This window comes from Diabrotica undecimpunctata, chromosome 4, assembly GCF_040954645.1.
Source record: "Diabrotica undecimpunctata isolate CICGRU chromosome 4, icDiaUnde3, whole genome shotgun sequence".
In the NCBI taxonomy this organism is placed as follows: Eukaryota; Metazoa; Arthropoda; class Insecta; order Coleoptera; family Chrysomelidae; genus Diabrotica; species Diabrotica undecimpunctata.
The window spans coordinates 77,251,275-77,278,579 of NC_092806.1; the positions used below are offsets into that span (position 1 = coordinate 77,251,275).

Here is a 27,305-nt window from a genome sequence, read left to right on the forward strand (position 1 = left end):
CTCTTGTATAGGTTGTGTTTCTACTTCCACATCTTCTTCATTCTTTTTGCTTCTTGTACCTTTCTTTCCTTGAGACATTTTGAGACTTTACTTGTTCAAATATAATTAAAAATAAAATCTATAATTTTTCCTTTCTACTGATAATTAATTTAATTATATGAGAGCACTTATCTTCCCAAACTAATTCTTTTAAATAGAGAGCCACCGCGTTGGGTGCCAAAATTGTTATGATGTGTTTTTTGTTTTGAATGATGAGCAATGAGTATTTTTAATAATATAATATATAGGGTTTTTATCGCGGTTCTCAAAGAATTAGCTTGTAAGTACTTTTTTAAATTATCTTTATTATAACTATTATGAAACACACATATATATATATCTAACCTAGCCAATGTAAATTTAAAATAAACTATCTTTAAATTGATATTCTTATAAAACTAATTAAATTCTATAGACAATCTAAAATTTAAACAAAACTATCTTCAAAATTGAAATTGTTATGACACTAACTAAATTATATTAACAAAATTTTGTACCTTTCTTTCACTGAATGCCTAAATGAACTGTTTTCCACTATATAGATTCTAATCACCACTGAATGTCTTCGTACTTCAGTTATCCTTGTTTTTTGTGAAATTACTTTTTCCAATTATCAGCTTCTACCAATTTAAGATATAGTTTTCTTCACCAGCATTTATACACCACTAATCAAACCAGCAAACAGCATTTATATTTATTCTTCTTTTCAATATACCAATATCCAATTATTATAAGTTGATTTATACTAATCTCCAACCATAATATAATTTAATTTTCTCCAATTATAATATAATTTTAATTCCTTCCAATGTCCATCCAATATTCTTCTAATATACTTTTATAATCTTCAATAATTATTTGTGTATAATTATAAATGTGCATTAAATATATGCATAATTTTTAATCTTCATTTAACTCACTATATTAAACAATTGGACTATCTCCAAATAACTTTCATATTTCTTATTAAACTGCTTGACTGACTTACTAAAACTGTGAACAATTGACTTCACTAACTAATCTACTAACTTTCATAATAAACTGCTTGACTTCTGACTAAAAACTTCCATCTTGAATCCAAATCACGGGTATTTATATCTTTTTTCGATATTCCAGAACCATCTGGTAAGAAATCATGTTCTATTTAGTTCTATTAAATACTTGTCTGAATTTTCTGGAACAAACCATTTCGCAAACATGGCCATCTCCGGAGATCCAGAGAATTCCATTCTTTTCTATTAATAATTTTGTTTACATTTAGGCTTTTCAGATCAGAATAAACATTGAAATTAGTAACTAACACTCTAATTTAATAAAATACACAATTCAAACAATATATTATTATAACCCCACTTTATATTCCCAATTATGATTAATTTTTATCTTTCAATCACTCCGAGAGTATTTTTGGTTGCCTATGCACATGGCTAACTTACATCTATTTACAACATTAAAATTACTAAAATACAACTTTTTACAATTATTATATGCTAATTTCTTAAAATGCCCTCACATAAATATATTTTTATAAAATTCTCTAGTATATAACTTATTTAAAATAATCAAATACTTTTTTATATCTAATATTATGTAGTATATAACTTATAAATTATTTTCTATAAACCCCAATCGTCACAATATATATATATATATACACAGGGTGGTCCTTAAGTAATTGTACAAAAAGAAACAGTAAATTCTACTCTTTAAAATATTACGGTTTAAGTCAACTTGCTTTAATAAAATGTTGCTATTAAGAGAGATACAGAGTGTTAAAGTTGAAATTAAAATTTTTAATTATTATTAAAATTAAAGTCAAAATAAAATACATTTTATTTACAAACCAAATTAAGAAATAGTTAAACTGAATAACATTAAACTTTTTGTCAAAGTAATGTTCGTTACGTCCACCATTTTCTTAAATGCATTTATCAATACGTTCCATAAAAGATCGTCTCATATTAAATAGCATCAAAAGAAACTGCTGCAGAATTTATTTCTTTCCAAAGTTGGTTGGGAGCGTTTAAGTGATCCTTGTAGACACGCTTTTTCATTGCGTTCTATATACACCAAAATCTTACGGATTAAAATCTGTGGTGGCTATACGTGGTGGCCTACCACGACCAATCCAGCAAGGGGGGACGGAAAACTTTACCAAGAATCTCTACGCTGTAGAAAAAAATGTTTCCACCAAGAAATGTGTCTGAGTTAATTTTGAACAAAAATGTTTATTGGCACTTTTTCTTTAAAATGAAGCGTTCTCTCGAAAACAACGCTTTGAAGCGACCAACGATATTGAATGTAAGTTACGCAGGAGAAATTTTTTAAATTAAATTTATATTAACTCGACGGTAAAAATTCGATATTTTGATCAGTGTTCTATCAAAAAAAAATTTAAATGGTTTTTAAAAGTAAAGAGTGCAGCTTTCGTATTTAAATTTTGCATTTTGCCGCAAATAAAGTCTTTTTCTATAAATCTGGTAAATAAATAAACGTTGCGCGATTTTTGCCGTTTTTTATGATTCTCATGAGATCATGAAATGTATCACTTCCATCGATTGGTCGCTATGGAATTTCTATTATTAAAGCCCAATCTTTATTAAAACTCAGAACATAAAATTTCTGTTTTGAGTTTTGGCAACAAATATGCAAATAGGCATTTGAAATATGCCTAAAAAACTCTGAATTAAAACTCACACATTACAAAAGATTTCACGTCACGAAAAATGCTTAGACGGCATTAAGAGAATTTTGTAACTGAAGTTGTTTTGTTAAAAACAAAAATTACTTGTGAAATCGAAAAGGAGTTTTAAACGTTTTAGATGGTTTGTAATTTAAAAGTTTAAATTTAGCTTTTTTTAAGCATATTTCAAATGCCTCATATGTGTTGCAAGAACTAAAAATCGAAATTTAATGTTATAGGCTTTGAAGATTAGGCTCCAGCAATGAAAATTCCAAAGTGAGCGATCCATGAAATCAATAAATTTTATTGTCTCATGAGAATAATAAATGACAAAAATCGCGCAACCTTAATTTATTTAACAGCTTTATAGAAACTAACTTCATTTGCGGCAAAATGCAAAAATTTGTTACGAAAGCTGCTCTCTTCATACTTAAAACGCATTTTTATTTTTGTCGATAGTGCACTCTGATCAAAAGATATCGAATTTTTACTGTCGAGTTGATAAACATTTTATTTAAAAAAATTTCACCCTCGTAACTGACATTCAATATTGTCGGTCGCTTCAAGCGTTATTTCCGAGATAACGCTTCGTTTTACAGAAAAAGTGCTTATAAACATTTTTGTTTAAAATGAACTAATATTTCACGGCAAACTAGTCTTGAGTCAAGACAAGAGCTATCACTTCTAATCTAAGCCCTTTATTAATCTGTTGTATTGTAATTGAAAAAGTTATTCTATTGGTTTATTAGCTCAAAAATTGATGTTGTTAAAAAATTCCTTAGACTCTCTTATTCAACGGATTTCAATTATTCGAATTCTATTTCTATTTCTATTTTAAAAAAATGTTCAAGTATTTAAAACTTTTTTTGGCTCTGTATAATTTTGATTTTTTCAAAAATTTAGATTTCAAAATTATTTTGAAGTATCTATGTGGCTTTTAAATATCTGAAAAAGATTATTAAAAAAACATTGAGTTTTGACCCTTTTTAATGGTTTTTGTCTTCACAAATTTTTTCTAAAATGCATAGCTGCAAAGGAAAGCAGAAAAACAATTGAATTTTTTTAATTTTCTTCACAAATTTTTTATGCCTTAGTTTATGCCTTTAAGTGAGACACCTGTTTATTCCACCAAGTAGCTTGTCGGTTAACTTTGTAACAGAGGACAGTTCTCTTCATAATAACAAAACAACATAATATCCGTTTTAATATTAAAATAACAATGTCAAATTGGTGTTACAATTTAAGTATAAGTTTTTCTTCAAAATATTTCATTATCTGGTAAAGATTTCTTCACTTTTGTGACATAATGTACTCGTTTTCTCTAACCATAATAAAATAGCATTAAGTCAGCCTACCAACGTTAGTCATGCAAAATTACTGAAGCAAACAAGAAATTAAATTTAACCTTGGAAACAAACAATGTAAAAGTAACTTAATTGATATAAATTCTGCTTTACTTTTTATAGACCACTGATAATAATTTAAAGATATATGTGTAAAATTAAAATATTAATTAAAAAAATAATTATTTAAATAATTAAAAAATATATATGAAAAATATAGGAAATGGCTAACAAATAAAACATCTAATAATAGATTACTATTTAAATGGAAATAAGCCACAATTAAAGGTTAAAATACGTTTATTGACGTTTCAATTTCCACTTCGGAAATCGTTCTCAAAATACAAACATTAGTAAATTTACTAATGTTTGTATTTTGAGAACGATTTCCGAAGTGGAAATTGAAACGTCAATAAACGTATTTTAACCTTTAATTTATAATGAGGCAAGTGCAAGAGAAGTCATTAGAATACAACAAACCGGCATATCTATGTTTCGTGGACCTTAAAAAGGCATTTGACTGGGTCAAATTAAAAGACGTTATCCACTTACTGAATGCAAGAGACATACCTCTAGGAATAATCAAAATGATCGAAAATATCTACCAAAACAACACAATAAAAGTAAAAGTAGAAGAAGAACTAACCGACCCTATTGAAGCTGGCAATGGGATAAGACATGGAGATTCCCTGAGTCCTCTATTGTTCAACCTGATTATGGATGAAATAATAAAAAAAGTAAGAACTAAAAAAGGATACCAAATGGGAGAAAAACAACTTAAAATAATCTGCTATGCAGACGACGCAATACTACTCTCTCAAAGTGAAGATAATTTACAACGTATGCTGCACCAATTTAATATGACCGCCAGAAAATTTAACATGTTAATTTCCCCAACAAAGACAAAATGCATGGTTACTTCAGCAAATTTACTAAGATGTAAATTGGAGCTGGAAGGTCAGATAATAGAACAAGTGATGGAGTTTAAATATCTAGGCATCACATTATCTAGCTACGGAAAGCTCGAAACCGAAGTGGAAGATCAAGTGAATAGAGCAAACAGAGCCGCAGGCTGCCTAAACGAAACAATATGGAGAAATAAAAATATCGGGAAAGAAACGAAAGGCAGAATTTACAAAACAGTCATCAGACCAATAATGACATACGCGGTAGAAACAAGACCTGACACAGAGAGAACAAAAAGGATGTTAGAAACAGCAGAGATGAAAACAGAAAAATTGATGGTAAGACACTATGGGACAGAGCTAGAAGTACAGATATACAACATAGATGCAAGGTGGAAACATCAAAAACTGGGTAAGAAATAAAAGAGTAGAATGGAACGATCATATAAGCCGAATGACAACAAATAGAGTAGTAAAGACGGCAAGAGACGGTTCCCCAATAGGAAGACGATCAGTAGGAAGACCACGCAAACGATGGAATGACAACTTACTGGAGGCACATTGAAAAACATACAGAGTCATGTCTATATAAAAAGAAGAAGAAGAGAAAAAATGAACAAAATAGCGTTTGGTAACTATCTGGTTATGTGATCGTTTGGCTATCTGGTTTGGAGATATGCATCTATGAGCTGACCGTGCGCCTCAGAGCGCGTCCATATCTTGGTCAAAAATTAACATATAAACATTTACCAAAGCTTAAAATGTTAGTTTTGAGTTGTTCTATAATTCCCACTAGCCAGATTTTCAAAGATAATAGCTTAATTTTGTTTAATAAATCTCTTATAAATAAATTCGTTAAGATTACGTTAGTTAATTAGTTAGGTTAAGATTCGTTAGATACTAGTACTCTTTTACATATGTTAAGTCTTAGTAAAGTCTTTTACATATGTTATGTTAAAACTTTGTTAGCCAGTTTTTTTCCCTGAAATGCATGTTCATTAGAGCAGGTTTTTGGGCTCTGTCATATAATGATTGCATAATTCGCTTTTTGATGTATATGTTGTAGTTCGAGTGGTAATTTAAATATTTGTTGGTGTGGGTTGGTTTTCTGTAAACTTTGGTTGGATATACTGTATCCTCTTTTGTTATTAACACCTCCTGAAAAGGAAGTGAGGTTGTTTTCTTCTTCCATGGTGAAATTGATTGATGCTTATTTAATGTTAATGTTCATTAGAAATTTGTTCAATGCTTCTGGTCCGTAAGGCCAAATGGCGAACAAACACATAATCTACATATCTACAAAGCAAAGAAATAATTACCCAAGTTATGCTTATGAAGTTTCGGAATCCAGCGACTGATCCGAAGGGGAATCCTCAGTCATACTTAAGTCTATTATTATTTTGTCGAAAACAGTGTCTACCATCCCGTCCAATCTTCACATTTTCTCTTCTTCCTTGATCACATGGACTACGGCATTAGCCCAATCTTCTTTCCGTATCCGTTCCATTGCGAGATCTAACAAACGTTGGACATCAGAAATTGTATGTCACGTCTTCAAAAGCTACGTAACCCTTTACTTGGGCCCAGATTAATTATATTGCGTTTACCTTGCAATGGTAAGGAGGAAGTCTCAAAATGGTGATGCCTTTAGCACGAGTCTGTATAGTATTTTTCATATAAAAATGCGTGCACGTCATTCAAGAAATCATCCAAAACATCAGAATAGTTAGTAAATGAGGAATTTTTAAAATGTCAACTATTTGTCAAACTATTATATAACATTAAATACACTTAGTTTTAAGACTACTGCAACACACTAAAATACATAAGAAAACATTTTAATACAAAATTATATATTCTAAATCTTAAACTTACCTCTATTTAGAGAATTAATAGTAAAAACGTCCCGCCATTATTTCTTGTTCAAAATAATCTACCTTATATGAAAGCTTATCAGCTTTCTACAGACTATTTAGTTGTTTTGGCATAGCACAATCACAATACGCAACGCAATATATAATATATTATGATCAAATTGTGTAAGAAAAAAAATAAAAACAAAACTCTTACTCCAAAAAAGCGGCAACACTTTAAACAATTTTGCCCCACGCTGAACTGCCAAAAAAAGTATTCCCATATCAGTTGCGTACAATTGTCTAATATATTTAATTAAAATTATTATTTTGTGGAATATTAGACTTAAAGAGTTATTTCAAAAAATTTATATTATTAATAATAACAAATGTTTTTGGTTATTTAATCAATATAATTCTAAAATTCCCAATATAATGATGATTACATTTTTCTGATTATTATACCATGTTGACGCCTATGAAAGATCGAGCAGTTCCGTATGGGTTTCGTGTTATTAGCTGTGTTAGGAAAATTTGAACTCTAAGGTTGACGTTCTGGAAATTTTAAATATAAGTGACGTCACTTTATATAAATTGTGACGTGCACGCATTTTTATATGAAAAATACTATATCTACAACACGCTGGCGATATCTGTCACGATGCTATCTAATGACACTTATAAGCTCAGCCTCAACCATGTACTCGGAAAATGGAATACCTTTTTGTCCTAACCAACTCTGCACGTCAATTTTTCTGGTGGCCATAGTTGGCAGATATTTTAATCGGCTGTGATAAGAAGCGTTATCCTCCGTTATTTTTTTTTGATAAAAAATTAGTGCACTATCGTCTAAAAAGCCACTCACTACTCATATAGGCGACAATCAGTCGTTACCCTTTACCCGTTAGTCCTCGTAACCCTATTGATAAACCGCCCACAAATACTTGACGATAACTCGTTGCAGTAATATCTTGCCAGATCTTATATACTGTGTGACCAGCATTCACCCACGTTTCGTCCAGATAATAAATCTTTTTGAGGGCAGTACAAACCTCTCTAATATAGCGAAGATATCTTCGTCTGAGACTAAATCTTATCTTTCTATTAAGACAGATTTACAGGATCGTTTGGAATATATAAATATTAAATCTTCTTTTAATATTATCCTTAACGTATTTTTACTCATTTTTGGAATCTTCTTCTTGATGTGCCTATCCGTTACGAATTTTGGCGATCATCATGGTAATCTTTATCTTATCTGCAGCAGCGCGGAAAAGCTGCACAGATGTTGTATTTAACAAGATTCTTAGGTTCTTTAACCAAGATGTTCTTCTTCTTCCTGGACCTCGTTTTCCAAATATTTTTCCTTGCAGGATGGCTTGAAGGAGAACACATCTGGATTCATTTCAAAAATGTTTTAAGTGTCTGATATATTAGATTAAACCATTACATCAAACCATTACAACCATTACATCATTAGCATCTTCATCAATGAGTTTTAATAATTCGATGGGCACATCATCTGGTCCGGTAGTTTTGCTCTCTTTTGTGTTTTTGATGCCATAGATTTTTTGATGGCATGACTTCTTAACGTAATATTGGTGGTCTGGTATCCTCTGTGGTTTCTAATGATAGTTCTTTTCTTTCATCATTTAATAGTTTTTGGCTGTAGTTGGTCCAGTGACACAATCAAAGTATGTTATTTTGGAAGATGCTAAATTCATTTTCTTCGAAACAGATCTTATTGCATAGCAGGCTGAGGCTAGTTTTTTACTTAACAAATCGATATGAAGGGACCATTTAAGGTTGCTGTCTATAAAAATACCAAGAAATTTTACAGAATCAATTATACTGATCTGGCTGTTATTAAGAAGCAAGTGTTAAAGAGCTCCTTTATAGGATAATGCTACTGTCTTATCCACGTTAAAAGAGAGTAAATTAGAGTCGGGCCAGGTTTTTATTTTAAGTAGATCAGAAGTTATAATTGCATGAAGAGTTGCAATCTTAGAGTTCTTCCAAGTAATACTGATATCATCAGCAAAAAGAAAAAATTTTCCATCGATTTTGAAGTTAGTGATGTCATTTATAAAGATAAGGAAAGTAGAGGATCCAGTACTGAATCTTGTGGTACTCCACATACGATGCTTTTGTGACTATAGTCAGTATCATTTGCTCTAACTAGTTATTTCCTATTCCTCAAGTAAGATTGGAACCAATTCAAAGAAATACCTCGAATTCCTAGAAATTCAGTTTTTTATCAAAATGTCGTGATTTACACACTCAAAAGCTTTGGCATAGTCACAAAAAACGGTGGCAGTATAAAGATTATTGTTTAGTGCTTGATAGACCTCATGTAGTACAGAAAACATAGCATCGCTGGTACATTTATTAGATAAAAAGCCGAACTGACTTTGTGATAAAATGTTGTTTTCAACGAGAAAGGACATAAGTCGGGCTTTTATAAGTCTCTCAATAATTTTGGATAGGACCGGTTGTAAGGCATGGTTTTTTATGTAAATTAAAGCTATCATACTTTTTATCCAGATCTTCTATTTCCTTGCATCTGTTGGAGTGGTTTTCTGAATTTCTTTGTATTTATTCAGGTCTTTTGCTTTATGTTTTCTTCGTTCTTCCATAAGTTCAAGAATTTCTACTGTCGTCCAAGGTTTTGTTTTTTCCCTAAGTTGTTTGAGGGTTTCTTTTGAAACTGACACAATGGCATGTTGAATGTTTTGTTGTGAATTTATTTAACTGCTATGTCTTTATTTAATTTATAATGTCTTTATTAATTTATTATATTGTTCTTATTTTAATTTATTGAAAACCACGATAATTTATATAAGTTTATTAACCACTAATAATACATAATTTATTTTATACGAACGCTACAATTAAAATCGCGGGGGCGGGTCTTCAGATATTAACTAACTCCTTCAATGAAAAATCCGTTATTATATATGAAACACAACTGGCCTAGAATTCAGGAGAATCCCTCTGATTTATACTAGAAGGTAAATCCGGGTCATCGTCTGACCGGTTTCTGGAAATTTCCGTCTCAGGTGAATTTCTGCCAGCTAATCGAAGGGTCTCGTAAAATCTAAAACAAATACGTGAATAAACAAGATGTTTACAGGTTTTTAATATGACTCATATTTTTACGTAACAGTTTCCCCATTTTTTGTCAATAGTTAGAGTTTCTGCATTATCTTCTTTGACTTTTCTTAAGTTCTCGTTTATTTTAAATTTTGTTTCCGCATATGTGTTGTCTTGTTTGTGGATCGAACGGTATTTTCCGGAGCACACTAGTTCGCTCCCAAGGTCAAAAAACCCTCGTAATTACACACTAGTTCGCTCCCGTGGTCAAGCGGATTAAGTATTTATCTATTAAGTTCTAGGAAAATTAACACCAGGAAAATAGGTTTTGCGGCTTTTGTATTTTATATAAATTTTGGTAGTTACATATTTATATAAATACGGTGATAAGTGCGCTAATGACTGGCAAAATAACGCAAACAATGGAAAACATATGAAGTTGTAAGATAAAAGAGATGAAACTAGTAGAGATGAGATATTTAGCGATAGAAACCTATAAATTTACATTCTATTCACTGTTTCCCACCTTTAGACGTATCAGAGGAGGATGTCAACTAAAACTGTCACTGTCACATTGGTAGTTTCCAAACTCTTACGTCTAAAGGTGAGAAACAATAAATGAAATGTAAATTTTAGGTTCTATCGCTAAATTTCCCATCTTCACTAGTTTCATTTCTATTTATCTCACAACTTAATATGTTTTCCATCTTTTGCGTTATTTTGCCGGTTATTACCACGCTCATTACTGTTATGTATTTTGAAAAATGTTAGTGATTGATTTAGAAATTATATTAGAAATTTTGAATTGTTTTTAAAACTTAAGTACTGAAATAATTTTTGTGCCTATTCTAAAATATAGGTATAAATAAGAAAGCAATACAAGTGTAAAATCTAACATAATATGGGATATTCTCTACCATTACAAAATTAAACAAATATAAATTAAAACGAGGCATTTATTTCGCTAGAAATCTAAATGAAATACATTTGACAAAATCAAATCTACTAATTTTATTTTGCTTTAATTCTCTATTTTGTGATGAACAAATTTTTGACGCTCTAGAAGTACTTTTCGGTACACTTTTTTTGGATTCACAGAACTTCGTATTTTTATATAAGTGTCAATTTAAATATCTTTTAAAACTTCTAAAAATTAAAATATATTAGGGTGCGGATTGTAAAATAACGAATTAAATTTAGAATGGAAACTTTCACAGGCATTGGTTGTACGCTAAAGTGATGAACTGTTTTCCGCCCACATCTCAGGAGGGAAGTCTGCCTCTTCAGAAATATAGTTGTCCACCAAGTAGTCAGTACCAAATTGTTGTACAGCTTGGTGTTGTGCTGGTAATATTTCATTAAAGTCTAAAGCAAAACACTCACCTACTTCTAATGTATCTAGTAAAGGTAGACCAAACATATATCTAAGGTATTGTCCGACTTCATTGTCGTTTGAATACTCAGTAGCCAGACCAACTTTTTGAATTTTTCTCCACCAGGATTGTCCGAGATGAAACCTACATTCTTTTATTTTCGCAGATGGAAACACTTCACTTACAGCTGCATGGATCGCTTTTTCGAAATCGGCATACACAACCTTGGGACTAAAATTTAAGTTCAATTTTTAACACTCCGTCTTTAAACAATTTAAGGCAGTCACATATGAGTTTGTTAACTTATTTGAAAGCAAAAAGAATGCCAACGGCACATAGTGTCCATTTTCGAGTCCGTGAACTGTAAATAGTTGAATAAAAATTTTTGTGCAGTATTTAAAAGTTCCATCAACATAAATTGTTTCTAATTTACTTAAAAAAAAATTAGTTATATACACAAGAAAAAGCAACAAATTTCTTTACCGGATCATTTTTCAATAAAAATTGTTCTTTTTGGTTAGTTGTCACTTCCACGGAGTTTAATGAGTCATGTACTTCCTGCGCGCACTTCGGAATTTTGGGAATAACTTATTTTCTATCATTATAAATATTTTTTCTAATCAAATGTACATCTTCCACAGTAAGACTTTTAGTGCATGTTTGTTTAATTTCGCTGTGTATCAACTTCAATGGTTTTTCGCACAAATCATCCATTGTCTTCCGCTTAACACTATTAGTTAATTTTTGCCGGTTTAACACTGTTTTTGATAAACTTTCATGGGTATGGTTATGACTACATTCGACTACACTGTTACAAATATGAGGGGTGTAAAATCAAAAGCGGCAATCTCCACTTTTTCTTGTTTTGAGTTAGGGACGCCGTCTGTTGCGTTTTTTTATTACCTGTTAGGAAAAACTATTTGTAAGAACCAAAAGCGGTCTTATCTTTATACAAATCGCAGTGAAAAATTCGTGTTGGGATCAAAAGTGGCAATCTCCATAGCTGAGTGCCTACCAAACACGACAATCTCCGCTTCGGCCAATAAGAACCACGTAACGCTCGCACGTGATCAACACATAGTTAGATTTGCCGTAATATCGTGTTCGTGATATTATAGTTTGTTTTAGTTTTGGGAGACGTTACATTGTTTTTGTGCTTTTCCTAAACTATATTGTGTCTAAGAAATTAGTTTTACATACAAAAAAAGTATTAATTTTTTATCATGGAAGTTAATGCATCTCCTGTCACACCAAAAAAGGCACGGAAGCGGATAAGACAACCTGAAAAATGGAAGAAAAATGTTGCAAAACGTCTAAGGTGAGTATTTTTGTGAATGTTATGATTCCATTTAAAACCGGTTGTAAATTTTGTTTTTTTTTTTCATTTTTCTTAAAAATTTGTTAAGATTTGAACCCACTTCAGTACGTATGTTCATAACTATTTTTTGTTGTAGATATTCTGCGAAGAATATGCCAGAATACCCAACATGTGGGCACAATTCAAAAACATATAAGTGCTGCTTGCTGAAAATGAACGATATACAGAAATTTCATAGCCTATTCTATGAGACCAAAGATAAAGCGACTCGAGATGCCCGAAATACTACACTGTGAATCGTACTGTCCGGCGTCGGCCGAAAAATGAAAAGCAGTCTCCAAGAAGCACCAGGTAAAATGTTTCATTAGTAATTTATTATCCAAGGAGAAAATTCCAGTGTGCCAATCAGCTTTTTTGAACGTGCTAGGAATAACAAAACATAGGCTTTCCTACTTGACAAAACGATTTACTGAAACAGGCCGAATACCGATTGAACGCAGAGGTGGTGATCGAAAATCTGCGAAATATCAGGACAAGCTGGAAGGGGTGCAAAAGTTTATAAACCAATTAAAATGTACTGAATCCCATTATTGCTGTTCAGTAACGAAAAGAATGTACCTTCCATCTGAACTCAGCGTCTCTAAATTGTATTCAATGTACACTGCTCAGACAATTCCATCTGAGACTGTAAAGAGATCGTATTTTCGCTATATATTTAACAGAAAATACAATTTGAGCTTTAAAACCCCAAGAGCAGACGTTTGTTCAAAGTGTTTAGAGCTAAGTGAACGCATTAAATACGAGAAAAATGAGCAATCTAAAATTAAACTCATGACTGAAAAACGGCTCCACAAACTTCGAACCAAAGCATTTTTCCAATTTCTTCAAGAAAACAGAGAAGACCTAGTTACTTTGTCGTTTGACTGCCAAAAAAATTTGGTCCTCTCCAAAGTTCCTGATCAGAGTGCTTATTATTCAAGGCAGCTTTATTTTTATAACTTTACTGTTGTTGAAGGTTCTTCAAAGTCTCCACTTTCAAGGAAAATGTATTTTCATACTGTTGGACTGAGGACATGTTTGGCAAAGGATCAAATGAAATTTCCTCTGCAGTCTTTCATCGACTTAATAACACTGATTTTGAACACAAATTGAGAAGAATTTACGAAAAAGAGAAGTAATAACGGCACCTGACGAATACAAGGAAATTATTTCCGAATCTTCTACTATCGTTGATATGAAGCAAAGCTGTGTTTACGATTGGAAGTCTGCTGTTCAGGAGGTTCTTAAACCAGTAGGAGCATGGGGTTTTCAATTTAAGAACTGTAAAAGGTACATTTTAAAACGATGTAGGACAGGAAATGTTTTAATACGAGGTGAACTTCATTACAAAAATGATTTTGGAACTTTTGTCAGTATTGCACGAAAAGGAAAACAGATTGGCATGATCAATCCAGAAAAAGTTATCTCCGATGCTCACAAAGTAAATAATTTAAAACTGCGTGATGTGCGAAATCTTTTGACCAAACATTTTGGTTTAGACTGAACCCAACTTGATCAGCTTAACTATTATAAAGAGCTTTTTTAACGTTATGAACAAGAAGGAAACGAGAACCTGGAGAATCCTGTTTCAGAGTTAGAGTGTGTCGAACCTGTGAATATATTCCTGAACTTCCGGATATTTTAGTTTAAGTGATATGCATATAAATTACTTTTACATATTATATTATTTTTCAATATCAAAATATATTTTTATTATCTAACTCGCACAATGACGTTTTATTAGTTTCAAAACTGGCAATATCCTTGTAGATCATTTTCATATCCGTCAATCTCCAAGTATTGCAAACAAAAACGGCAATCTCCAAACTAAAATATTAAAAAAAAAGGAAAATAAATAATTTTTTAAGCGCCTATTTGTGTACATCCGACCACAAACCAAATTTTATATGATTCATCATCAGTTTTATTATTTTAATTTAAGTTTGTTAGTTTCTACAGTTTTTCGCGGTTTCCCAAAATTATGGAAATGGGAGATGGCCGACTTTGATTTTACACCCCTCATATTTAAAGTTTTATCAAATGCTTTGCAACTTCTTTCTACACACTGCCAACGTTTGATATTCCCCACTCAACTACTCCATCGAATGCAAGCTTTGGCAATGGATAGCATTAGTACGCAAGTTCTCAAAAATTTTTGGTCGGACCGCCTACCACCTTCAGTTCGAAGCGTTATATCTATTCTTGATGGAGACCTAGAAGAACTTGCTAAGAAAGCCGATACGTGCCTCCGGTGTTCCAGTTTTCCAGTCATGGTTGTTACCGAAAGCTCTACCTTAAACAAAACAGTGGCTGCATTGAGTGACCAAGTGAATGCTTTATCCAACAGATTAACTGTAGCTGAAGAAGGGCAACAGATTCAAATGGTCAAGAGTACCAAGTCATCATCTGACGAACAGTGTTACTACCATCGAAGATTTGGTGCACAAGCAAAGAAATGTAGACCACCTTGCAATTTTACAAAAAACGATCAAAGGGCGCAGTAATGGTGGCAACCGCAGCCCCTCACATACCACTCCGCCTCTTCATTACCGATAGTGCTCTCCAACTTCAGTTTTTTATTGATACAGGGGCAGACCTAAGTGTGCTTCCACGTAAAATCTGCACTGCGACTCCCAGCACTGTATGCCTGTATTCTGCCACCGGATCGTGCATCCAAACATATCAAACATATGGTCAGAAACAGCTCGCACTAAACCTTGGTCTAGGCCAACCTGTAACATGGACATTTGTAGTCGCAGATGTCACCACACCCATACTAGGAGCCGATTTTCTGACGTACCATGGCATTAGTGTAGACATGAGAAACAAACGACTAGTAAGTCCAAGTATGTCAAGCAGTATTACTTGTGTGTCTCGTCGTGTTAGGGTGCCAGAAGTAGGCTTATCCACTGCCCATCCTTATGATCGTCCAACTGTTGCTATAGCAGAGGATACTGAAAGAGTCCAGCACTATATTGAGACTCGAGGTGCACCAGTTTTTTCTAAACCACGAAGGCTTCCACCAGATCGTCTTCAAGTTGCACGAGCAGAATTCAACGAGCTGATGCAGGCAGGCATTATCCGACCATCAAAGTCATCTTGGGCCAGTCCGCTTCACTCAGTTCAGAAGTCCAATGGACGATGGCGTGCCTGTGGAGACTTCCGCCGTTTAAATGCCGTGACGAAACCAGATTGCTACCCTATACCGCACATCCAAGATTTTGCTAACCAGCTACATGGTAAGAAAATTTTCTCTTGCATCGACTTTGTACGTGCTTTTTACCAAATTCCAGTCCACCCGAAGGATGTAAAAAAGACGGCTGTAATAACCACCTTTGGAGACTACACTATAAACGGCCACCTACGTTTACTATGATTGGTTGGTGGGTGGGTCCCAATTTAAAAATTGGCGGGTTTCATGTTTATTAAAAAGACAATTGACGTATACTGTGGTATTGGTACAAAGTGGATGATATTCACATTTTAGGATTAAGCTGGCTATATAGTTTTATTAGAAATGTAATTTTTTTTCTTTTGGTCTTATGTAGGTGAAATTAAATTCTGAATTGTGTGTATTTTATTTTGATATGCCAGTGATTCTTTTTATATTAGATATTGTTTTAATTTTTTTATTAAGTTTTAGATGTTCCTCTTATTATTTTTATTTCTAGAACATTCATTAACATTATTATTCTCTTTAGCTTTCTCTATGTGGGATCGGTTTCTCTAATTATTTTCCTCTAAACTTTTCTGTTCCTTCCAGTTACTAAGTATCTCTCCGCTTTTTGTATGAGATTTTGGTTTTTCAGAAAAATGCAATTTCACTTCATCCCTTTTTTTCCTGTCCTACATTCAGTACCATACATCATAGCCGGTCTTAAGGCAGTCCTATACAACTTACCTTTTAGTTTTCTTGGTAGGTACCTTTTTTATCACACATCACCCAATTTGCCTCTTTCGTTTATCTTTAATTGAAATATTATAGATAAAACGGTAATACCGATCCTAAAATTATCATCTTTTGGGAGTTCTTGTCTATCCAAGCTAATGACTCTATCTGGACTTGGAATACCATCTTTAAAAGAATATTCTAAATATTTTGTTTACTTAATTTTAATCCTTTTTCTTCAAGGACCTGTCTCCACTACTCTAGTCTTTTCTACTAATACCAAGGAGGTTCAGTTATCTAATCCAGCACACATGACAATAAATATCGGCTTAACACGAAACCCCGATGAAGCCCTATTTTCACACAAAATTTGGCAGTTTCACCTGCAATCGTTCTAACACTATAATAGTTGTTTTAACACTATTATAGTTGGTACTTGCTCATACATCACTCACATATTCAGCCGGCACTCCTTTCCTACTTAATCTCTACCACAGTAGGTTTCTGATAACTTCGTCATGTGCTTTCTCAAGATTAATAATACTATGCAAGTCTATCTCTTAGCTGTCTTATAACAAAAATTGCTGTTGTAGACCTGCCTTGCATAAATCCAAATTGACGTTTATCCATTTTCATTTTTTATAACCTTACACTAAATTCTGTTAGATTTCACCACAAATGTACATAGTATAATAAAAAGATATCTTGTGAATTGAGTGCTATGAAAAATTATCATTGTCAACAAAATGAAGCAGATGTTTACTGGAAATAACTATTGCAAACCAAATAAAACACTAAATAGCTATGTTTAAAATGTCTTTATTCTTTATTAAAAATCTGGGAAATCAAAGGAAGGGGGGCCGGTATTGGTGTAATGGCGAAGGAAAACCCCCTCTAAACCTCGCCTAGGGCCCAGTACATCCCGATTTCAAAATAACATTCTAATATAAAAGTCTACAAATACATTACTTAACACTACTTTAAAATTCAGGCCTAAACTAAGCATTTATACATATATTTTTATGAAATTTTACTACATATATTACTTATCAAGTAAACATATAATAATGTTAAATTAACTAACTCTCTTGTAAATAAGCCTATAAAACTATGATAAAAGTTCAATACAGATACAAAAACACAAAATACATGTGAGCTACAAGAATGGTTCAAATTTAATTATTAATCAGTTTCTTTTTTTATTGGAAGGAAAATATTCCTGCTTTTCCATTTTTCGCTTCTTTGTAATATCCTTAGTGGTTTCCTGATATTTTTCCTTCATCTTACGCTTTGCTTTTTGAGCAATTCTCATAATATCGTCATGTGCTTCTGTATAAATTTCATCATCTAAGTCATCTAAGCTGTCTATGACATTTTTGACGTTTTCTTTTTGAAGACATCGCTTGGTGTTTTCCTGGATCACATTTGTCTGTTCTACCTTCCCTCTGGCAAACTCATTAATTTCCTCCTGATGCTTTGATTTGATAATTGAAGTTTCTGCCAAACACCTTGCAGCATCATCTAAAACAGAGTTAGTTCCCTTACGCTCCTCATGCATTCTCACCAAGTGCACATGCTTACACAAGGTATTCCTCACCACATATTCAGCACACTCACACTGGTAGCGATGAATACAAATTTTACATACTCTACAATGTCTTACATTCATTTTCACATTCTTGCCTTATATTTACATTATATAATTTATTAGGATCTCTAAATGACTTTACCTGAAATTGACCATATACCTTTACATTTCTCTTAACCTCCACTTTGTTTTTGATCATTTCTGCCAATTTGTGTGCTTTTGATATAACCCTGTCTTGATAATTGTTCGCATTTGGTCTTTCAATGTCTATAATCCTCTTCCACATTTTGATGTCCACTAGATCGTCAATTGTGTCCAACAACTTCTTGATTGATACTCCAGCATTTCTCCTAAGGTGGTTGGTCTTCAGTAGGTTGTTGAAAGATTCTATCGCCATGTTTGTATTTATTCCTGAATTTCTTTTGTAACAATGGGCCTACATTTTGATTCACTCTTCATTCTGAAAGTAATACCTACAAAAAAAATATACTTAAGGATGACTTAAAATGTATGATTTCATATATTTATTTACCGTGCCAGATATTTAAAAAAATCTATCTCATTTGCCTCTTGCAATTTGATTATATATTTATTACACAACTCCATAAATCGATCTTCATCTGTTTCATTAATAATTCTTTTCATCTCAGTTTTCATCTGTTTCTTCAAAATTGGATCCATTATTTTCTTCTTCCCTTGAATATTCCAATTTCTCACGACATGCCAGGTACATAAAATCTTTTTTGGTTGGTTGCCCATAATCTTCACCCATGCATTATAATATTTTCCATCATCGTTACTCATAAAATGTTCCACATGAATTCCGGTCTGCATTCTGTTCTTGAGGGCACCTAAAAGTTTTTGAAACTTATTTTTACTTACTAATCATAAATTGCCACTACTCATATAATACATACCTAAAAAAACCTCTTGAACTAGTTGGTCCAATCTGTTTGACAGTAAGAACGCAACTGGAAATCCTGTATTCCTGTCATCTTTAATAAGCACCACTGTTAAATCCATTCCCCTCTTGTTTGTGCCGTGTGTACCATCCATACAAATTATGCTAGAGAATTCTCTTAATTTATCTTCCATTACAGAATTCATAAATCCTAAGGCAAAATCTTCTTTTTTAAGTACATCATGTTGTTCTCCTAATAAAAATAAAACCCCAAAATTATAGTTTACCGAAAATTTATAGTTTAGAGATAATTAAAAATAAATTAATGGTAAGAGACTGAAATTTTATTGTATATTTTAATAGGTAATCATTCGTCCTATTTTTTGAGTTGAGTTGAGTTCTTATTTAAAAAAGATAACTTAAAACCCCAACAATTTGAGTCTCCTAGTATAGTACTGAGCCCATGATGTGTTAAAACATGTGATTTGTGGAAAAGGTAGCATATAGAAGGGCTCTAAAATGAAAACAAAAATAAAGAATACTAAAGAACCTTCAACAACAGACTATAAAATAAAGTAAGGCATGAAAACATAAATGAGGAATGGGGAACCTGTAAAATGCCATAAGGTATGCATCCAAAGAAGTAATAGGCATGCAGAAAAAACAAAGAAGTTAATGGTTTGACTAAGAATATAAATTAATAACTGAAAGAAAAAACAGCATGTAAAGGGAAGCAGCAACAATGAGGGAAGAGATAAGTAGAAGCAAAAGATACTTAAGAAGATAGAAAGAGTAAATTCATGAGAAATGATAATCAATAAGTATGCAGACAACTAGCTTTTGCAAAAATGATGTTAACATAATAGTAATAACAATATAAAATATTATAGAGGAACTTAATCAGATAGAACAAACTGCATGGACAAGTAAACTGAAAACCAATCAAGCTAAAATAAAATACATGTAGCAGCAAAACAGCAGGTACTCAGTGATAACACCTAACTATATAAGAGTATAGCACTGAAGTGTAACAAACTTATATAAGATAACTAGTTATATGTAATACTAGTGTTAACAAATAATTATGTAGAAGAATATCTATAGCCAATAAGAGTTACCATGGCTTAATTAAACAACAACAGTCAGGTAATAATACAAGAAAAAACTAAGTGCCAATTATATAAAACCTTAATAAGTTATTCACATATGTATCTGAAACATGCACACTTACTAAAAGTGAAGAAAGCCAATAGGCTAATTCTGAAAGATAAATCTTGAGCCACATATATAAACCAGTAACAGAAAATTGTATGTGGATAAGAAGATATACATTTTAACTATAAAGGGAATACCAGGATCTGGATATCATAACATTCATACAAATAGGACAATTTCAGTATAAAGAAAGTGTAGCGCAGTGTAGCATAAAAGAAGATGCAATCCCTTCCAAAATAAACAAATAATTCCAGTTGGAAATAAAACTAAAGGAAGATTAGATATAAGGAACAATTAAAGCAAGACATGAAAATTTTAAAAATCAAAAACTGGAAGAGCAAAGTGTGAGATAGATCAGAATGGACAAGTATTCTTAAACAGACTAAGACCCAAAAAGGGTTGTCTAGTAAAATAAAAAACTAGTAAGTTTGCCCCATAAATCAGCACCTTCATTACAAAATTAGCTTTAATGTAAAAAAACCAGTAACTACAATCTTAGGAGATATATTATTTAAAAATGTATATTGAATATTTCATAAAAAGGGATGAATGTTGTTGAGTCTGCTAAGAGTAAGGTTTGTTACATGAGTCACGTGATAACAATTCACACAAGTCAAATTGGAATAGGATTAATTATAATTGTAGTAGGCATAAAAAAATGATTGGTCTTTACCTTCCTTCTTGAATAAGAAAGCGTAATTCTTGTTGTTATCATTCCATTCCTGAACCTTTAAAGCCGTTGCTACCATATAATTTTGATCTCGTTTCTTATATGTATTATACTTCCTGGACAAATTTGAGAGATCTTCACTTGTTAATAGGGCAAGTCTTTCTAGTTTTGGTGTTTCCAATTTTCTTGAATCTTCTAAAATTCTGCTAAATGGCACCCCAGATGTTAACTTCTCTACAATCATTTTTTCTTCTGCTTTTGACAGATGCATGGTTCTTAATTCCTCTTTATGTCCAACATGTGTTTTCCAATAACTGACTGAAACTTGTCCTTGATCTCTGTTTGCAAATCAGCCTGGAGGGACACACTCCTTTTAATTTTAATTGATCCACCAGATTTCTCCGTCCTAATTTTATAGTTGGGCTTATATCCTAAATATAGATTAGTATAAGTTTCAATTATTCGAAGTAACAAAGTACTGGATCTACCATTCAAGTTACTTCTGTTACAATGATAATATACTATCTTATACTCCTTTTTACGAACTGCTCTCTGTTTAGCATAACGTGTCTCCAATTTCTGCATGTCTTTCCATGTCTCATATTCTTGTAAACTAGAAAATTCAAAAGTTATTAATTCAATACTCACCTGGTGGTTCTCCTTTAAATGTTTTCGTAAGTTCTCATGGCTTTTTAAATTAGTTTCTTGTTCACATAAGGGACAAATAATGTGATTAATTTTCTTAATCGACACATCTATTTTATGTATTCTTTTGATATGACGATTTCGTTATTCCACATTTTTAAATATTTTGCTGCAAAGATGACAGGCTCCGAGTTAATTTCACAGCTTGTTGAAGTAGATGGAATAGGGCTTGTTGAAGTAGATGGATAGACAGAATCCATAATTGCTTGCTAAAACAAAGTCTTAGGTAATTAAATATGGTGTTCTAACGAACAGATTTTTAAAAATAAATGACAAAAATTTAAATTAAAATTTTATGTGTGCTTGATTATTGGCAAATTGGTATAAAACCGCCTAATCATAGATGTTTAAGCGCCAAACAGAGAGATACATAACCTGAAAAATTCAAAATCAGATGAAGATGCCGACCAATCACAGCATAGACACCCCTTATGCTGTGACCAATCACAGCAAACGTAGGTGGCCGTTTATAGTGTAGTCTCACCTTTGGGCTGTAGGAGTTCCTCCGAATGCCGTTCGGTTTGCGAAATGCTGAACAGACGTTCCAGAGATACCTCGATCACCTTTTTCGAGAATGCTCATATGTGTATGTATACATTGACGATATTTTGGTTGCCTCGGAGACTGAGACTGAGCATGAGCAACACCTGGGCTCAGTACTTCGGATTCTGGAAGCAAGTGGACTCCAAATCAACAAGGATAAATCAAAATTCCGTAAACGTGAAGTAAACTTCCTGTGTGCCACGGTATCCCCAACTGGCGTTTGTCCATTACCTGCTAAAGTTAGCGCGATTCGTAAGTTTCCACAACCTACGACCTATCGACAGCTACGACGATTTATGGGTATGTTCAATTTCTACAGACGTTGGTTACCTAATGCTGCCAATGAGCTAATGCTACTAACGGAGTTATTGTCTCAGCAAAAGAAAAAGCAGCAAAAACTAACATTAACACCAGCAGCCGCAGCAGCTTTAATTAATACGTGCTTTTCTTTGTACAGACAACATTAATAAGTTACTCCAGATATATTTGTGAATTTTCAATTAATTGCTCATTTTTTCACAATCGAATATTGCATTTTTTTCGTTATCATTCCAATTATTAAACCAGCGACCTCAATAAGTTTTACTCAAAAAACCCTAAATGAAAACAATGATCTGCAATAAAGACCTTAGGTTACAACTGAGAGTAAGAACTGAAATGTTGCGTGTTTTCGATGCTACAATATGGACTTGAAAGCTGGACAGTGAAATAAGAATAAATAAATAAGCTACAGTCATTTGAAATGTGGTATTGCATAACGATGCTTAGAATAGCGTGGACACAGAAGAAAACAAACACGAAAGTATTGCGAAAAATGAGCAAAGAATACGAAATAATAAATATTATAATGAAAATAAGAAAGTTATAATACCTGGGACACGCAATGAGGGAATAGCGATATGAAATGCGAAGATTAATAATAAAGGGAAAGATTAGAGAAGGAAGGAGGAGAGTGTCATGGTTGAAGAATTTAATTCCTGAGTCCTCTATTGTTAAACCTGATCATGGATGATACAATAAAAATAGTAAGAACTAAAAAAAGACACCAAATGGGAGAAAAACAACTTAAAATAATCTGCTATGAAGACGACGCAATTTTAATCTTTTAAAGTGAAAATGATTTACAACGTATGCTGCACCAATTTAATGTAACCACCAGCAAATTTAACATGTTAATTTCCCCAAAAAGTGCATGGTTATAACAGCAGATCTACTAAGATGTAAATTAGAGCTGGAGGGTCAGATAATAGAACAAGTCCTGGAGTTTAAATATCTAGGCATCACATCTAGCTACGGAAAGCTCAAAACAGAAGTAAATCAAAGTGAGTAAAGCAAACAGAGTCGCAGGTTGCCTGGATGAAACAATGTGAAGAAATAAAAATATCGGAAAAAAAAGAAAGGCAGAATTTACAAAACAGTATCAGACCAATAATGACTTACGCTCCAGAAACACGATCTGATACAAAGTGAACAAAAATAATGTTAGAAACACCAGAGATAAAACCCTTAGAAATATCGATGGTAAGACACTATGGGACAGAGCTAAAAGTACAGATATACGACGGAGATGCAAGGTGGAAAACATCAAGGACTGGGTGAGAAATAGAAGAGTAGAATGGAACGATTATATAAGCAGAATGTCTAGAACGAGGACCCTCCAAACTCCAAACAATAGTTGGATACAATCGCCTTACCCCTACACAAATTGAAACACTACTCTACACTGACGATATAGTTCTATATGACGATATAATTATATATATATATATATATATATATATATATATATATATATATATATATATATATATATATATATTGGTCCGTGCGTGACCATGGTAGGGGTACCTTGAAACGATGCCAGCGTGCGTAGCGGCGAAATCTGACACAATTGGACCTATCAATGGTTGCAAATAAATGTTGCGTATTTAATTGTACTAATAATAGCAAGCATAGTGAGTGTAGTTTTTATAGGTTTCCGAAGATTACGTATAAATCAGAGAAAAGAAGAAAATGGATTCGTGCTATTAATATGAAAAAGTAAATATCACCTAACCTCATTTTTATGACAATTAAAATAGGTGTATGTATCAAACAGCTGTTTGTATTTTTTAGTGCTGACGGTTCAGATTGGACTCCAAAATCTAATGATCGAATTTGCAGTGCTCATTTCGTCGGCAATAAAAAATCTGAAGATCAATTAAGTCCCAATTACATTCCTACCATTTTTCCCTGTAATGGCAATAAAATACATAAGGTTAAGCACCAACTAGCTCTAAATAGGTATGGAATTTTCTATTTTTTTTTAATTATTTGTAAATTTAATTAAAAAGTTATTTAAAAATTATTTTTTAGACATGCACGTTTTCTAAATAGAAGATTTATGGAAATAAATATAAAGAAAAATAATCAGAATATAGCTTCAAAAAACCAAATAAAAAATGTGCTAATGAAATGAATGAAATAAAAGAAGTATCACCAATTTTAACAGCAGAGAAAGAATGCCAAGTTAACTTTTTACATAATTTTTCAGAAAGTGATAAAGGAAAGTCTTTTACCTGCAACAGATTTATGTACATTCCTGATAGATGTGACGCGGAAGTGCAAACAGATATATGCGAATATCAAAAAGTAGTCATTACAAACCGTAAACAGTTTAAAGACAAGAATTGTGGTACGCTGGAAAAGACTTTTATTAATTCATCGAGCCAATGTGATTTTACTAATGATCCATGTAAAAAACACTTTGCGGGCTTTTCATCAATTAAGAATAAAGAACAATTATTAGATCTTGCCGGAGTATCACCAAATAACTTTGAATATTTACTGTCAGCGATACCAGCACAAGAATCGCATAAATATACTGTTTCAAGAGAAAATAGACTTTTAATATTTTTAATGAAAATGAAAACTGGTTTAACTTTTTCATCATTAAGTGTAATATTTTCTATCCATCGAACAACAATTTCAAGAATTTTTTTTTCACTTTTACAACTATTAGTTGTATCAACAAAAGATTTAGTGTTTTGGCCTGAAAAAAGCCTAGTACAGTCAACTATGCCTGAATGTTTTAAACCAGAGTACAGTGATACTCGAGTTATAATTGACTGTACTGAATTGAAGATTGAGATTCCTGTAAGTGTTGATAATAGAGTTTATTGCTATTCGCGTTATAAAAAAGGATTTACTGCAATAGTATTAATAGGTATTACGCCAGGTGGTTTTATTTGTCTAAAATCTAAAGTTGCTGGAGGAAAAAAAGCGATACACAACTGACTATTGAGAGTGGACTAATTGATTTACTTGAAGATGGTGATAAAGTTCTAGCTGATAAGGGTTTTCCTAATTTTCAAACAACTATAAATGATAGTGGCAAAAAAGTAATACTAGTAATGCCTCCTTTTTTAGACAAAAAAAACAGAATTTTCAAAAGAAGAAACAAAACAAACATATAGTATAGCAAGAGTATGAATTCATGTTGAACGGATAATGCAGAGATTGAGAACTTATCAGATATTGAGTAAAATTCTAGAAAATTTATTTCATTGTATAGACGATATTATTCATATGTGTTGTGTATTAGTAAATCTACAACCACCAGTTATATCGGATGAAAATTGGAAGAATTTTTTGTACGCTTACTTACCAATTTGATCATTTAGTTTTATTTTGGGAAAAAAATTGTTTGTAACTTGTTTTAATTAATAATAAATTTTTGAAGAAAATACATATTACAAAACATTACAAATATTACACATAAATTCAACAATTTACTTATAACTACAAAAAAAGTGAAAGTTTTGTCATTTTAATACACCTTGAAATAATTTTTATAAAAAATAATATTTTGTTTAAAAAATAAGTTTTATAAAATGTCTCAATCAAATAATTATTTTATAATTTTAATAAGTATTACTTATATCTAATCCAGTAAAGCACTGTACTTAACTCACATCTTTGTTTTTATTTAAATTATTTTTATTAATCCGACTAGATTGAGCTAATGCAGGTAAGTAATATTTAAAATAAAATGTCTCGCTCTTCAAAACAACACTTTTTAGAAACTTTTCATCCCTTTTTACTGGAACATTGCAAATACCAGCTGGCGAATAAACAAATAGATCACACTCATTAAAGCCTGATAAGTACATTTGTATTTGGCACTGACTATAATATTGAGAACTTGCTTTTAATACTACTTGGCCATTTACTATTTCTAAATAACTTATTTGTACTTTTCACCATCAACAATGGGAATTTTTTTAAACGAACTTGGACATTTAGTAGCTGCCGTTTCTATCTTCTTTGGATTTAAAATTTAATTGACTAAAGAATTAATTGTTTTTCTTGTTATTATCTTAATACTATGAATATTACTGCTAGCTGAAAATCTGAGATTTCTTTCCACGTGCCACTGATCATCTGAACATTGTTTCAATGTATTGCAACAAATTTTGAGACACTCTTCGTTATTGACCACAATAAATTTATTATATATATTTCTTGTAAATCCGTTGAAGGTATATAATTTGAATAAATTAAATTCTTACTTGAAAATTCTACAAAAATTTTAACACATTCTTTGCAATAATCTTTTACAATAATTTTGTCTACATTATTTACCATATCTTTCATTAACTGTTGAATATCTCTCTCAGTTTGAGTCTTTTGGCTTCAATTATTAACTTTTTAAGAGGAGATTCATCAACTAATTTAGTAAAATCTAACTGACATTGCTGAACTGTAAGATTCTTTTTTGGAGGATACATTTCCTCAAATGACTTTTCTTTTGCATATTTTTCTTTGGCAAATTGTCGTACACTAGGCGTTCCCCATTGCTGCTCAAAATCTGTCTTGGATAAACTATCTTCATTATTGACATATAAAATTAGACCAGCAATGTGTTTGCATATTTCGCTTTGGTTATAAACACAGGTACAACATGTCTTAATCACTAGGCGAGTATCATCGAGCTAGAATGAGAAATAGGAATAATTTTTATATGATTTGTCCCCTTTTATGCATATATATTTTTTTAAATTTAAATAATATACCTTTAATAATGTTTCATAGTTTCATATATTTATTTCATATATTTTTCTATTATTGTTTTTAATTATATGCTCTTCCACATGACAAACGTGATTT

The 27,305-nt window shown here is 32.0% G+C and overlaps 2 protein-coding genes and 1 long non-coding RNA gene across 6 annotated transcripts in view; 1 reads left to right on the plus strand and 2 right to left on the minus strand.

The window, feature by feature from the left end:
* Positions 1 to 27,305, plus strand: part of kuz (zinc-dependent metalloprotease kuz) — a 250,389-nt gene that overhangs the window by 23,282 nt on the left and 199,802 nt on the right. The window lies entirely within an intron of this gene.
* LOC140438283 (uncharacterized) lies at positions 17,335 to 18,180 on the minus strand. The gene is made up of 2 exons (XR_011950477.1): positions 18,100 to 18,180; positions 17,335 to 18,056 (listed from the first exon to the last, which is right to left on the minus strand). It is a non-coding gene; the product is annotated as an uncharacterized lncRNA (long non-coding RNA).
* LOC140438013 (uncharacterized) lies at positions 18,572 to 21,263 on the minus strand. Its single transcript, XM_072527732.1, has 4 exons — positions 20,913 to 21,263; positions 19,041 to 19,277; positions 18,656 to 18,974; positions 18,572 to 18,596 (listed from the first exon to the last, which is right to left on the minus strand). Exons 1-4 carry the CDS (start codon positions 21,178 to 21,180, stop codon positions 18,572 to 18,574), a joined length of 849 nt encoding a protein of 282 aa, XP_072383833.1. The 5' UTR covers positions 21,181 to 21,263.

Coding starts and splice junctions, on each gene's coding strand:
- LOC140438013 (XM_072527732.1), bottom strand. CDS start 21,180: ATGCATCTGTCAAAAGCAGAAGAAAAAATGATTGTAGAGAAGTTAACA. Junction 18,975..19,040: donor AGTTCAAGAGGTTTTTTTAG/GTATGTATTATA, acceptor AAAAACTTTTAG/GTGCCCTCAAGAACAGAATG. Junction 18,597..18,655: donor TTTTTTAAATATCTGGCACG/GTAAATAAATAT, acceptor TTTTTTTTGTAG/GTATTACTTTCAGAATGAAG.